Source organism: Ceratotherium simum, chromosome 2 (genome assembly GCF_057802395.1).
Source record: "Ceratotherium simum simum isolate JZ-2026a chromosome 2, ASM5780239v1, whole genome shotgun sequence".
In the NCBI taxonomy this organism is placed as follows: domain Eukaryota; kingdom Metazoa; phylum Chordata; class Mammalia; order Perissodactyla; family Rhinocerotidae; genus Ceratotherium; species Ceratotherium simum.
Genome location: NC_141901.1, coordinates 43,498,421 through 43,499,280, shown reverse-complemented (window position 1 = coordinate 43,499,280; position 860 = coordinate 43,498,421). Strand labels below are relative to the sequence as shown.

The 860-nt window shown below is 50.0% G+C and overlaps 1 protein-coding gene across 1 annotated transcript; it reads right to left on the bottom strand.

Moving 5' to 3' along the window:
* Positions 1-260: 260 nt before the first annotated feature.
* LOC101388867 (uncharacterized) lies at positions 261-476 on the bottom strand. The gene has a single exon (XM_087419403.1). The coding sequence runs from the start codon at positions 474-476 to the stop codon at positions 261-263; it is 216 nt and encodes a 71-aa protein (XP_087275529.1).
* Between the last annotated feature and the right edge of the window lie 384 nt (positions 477-860).

Sequence of the window (860 nt, the reverse complement as noted above, 5' to 3'; positions counted from 1 at the left end):
GTTCTTTCTTCTGAAGCTCTGGGATGCCCGCACAGCTGAGGACCACCCTTTCTCAGCTACCTCCCGGAGAGCAGCAGTGTAACAGCCTCAGGACGGAACCCTTTCGCTGTCAGGAATCACACAGGCGTTTTACAGGCTGAAGGAGGGAGAAGCCCCTTCTGTATCCAGGCAGGCTTTGAAGAGAAGGTGAAAGTGGAGCTGTGGAACGAGGTGAGCCAATTGTCCTTGTCTTTTCCTGATCCTGATGGATGCTGAAGCTGTCACTTGCTCTTGGGTGGGCACTTCTGCTGGCATGGTGGAGGGGGTTGCACAGGAGGGCATTTCTGCTGGCACTGCTGAGGTGGGCACGGCTCAGGGCACTTTGGGGGTGGGCACGGCTCGGGGCACTTTGGCGGTGGGCATGGCTCCGGGCACTTAGGTGGAAACACAGGAGGTGGCTGGCAGGGCTGCTTACACTGCTGCTGTTGATAAGACATCTTGCTGGACTCTTAGTATCTGAAAGAAATTATAGACAGTGTTCACAAGAAGAGACTCAACAGAGAGAGAAACCAAGGATTATATAGTATGAAAAGACACTCCCTCTCCAATCTCCAAGACTGTGCTGTCATCTCTGGACTCCTTTTGACCACTTTTCTGCCACCCCCCTTCTTCTTTAGCAAATTGCTTCATCACTCCTGAGAAAATCCTCTCTTTTCTCATATTATGTTTTCCAAGAAAATATCTCTGTTTGAAAGAACCAAGTCATGTTATTTGTATGAAAATAACATCTTCAAGAAAGGCCGCCACAAGTTATGAAATCCTGGGCAACCACACAAGCAATTGCTATCATCGTGATCTCTCCTGAGGTCCCAGGAGGCTGA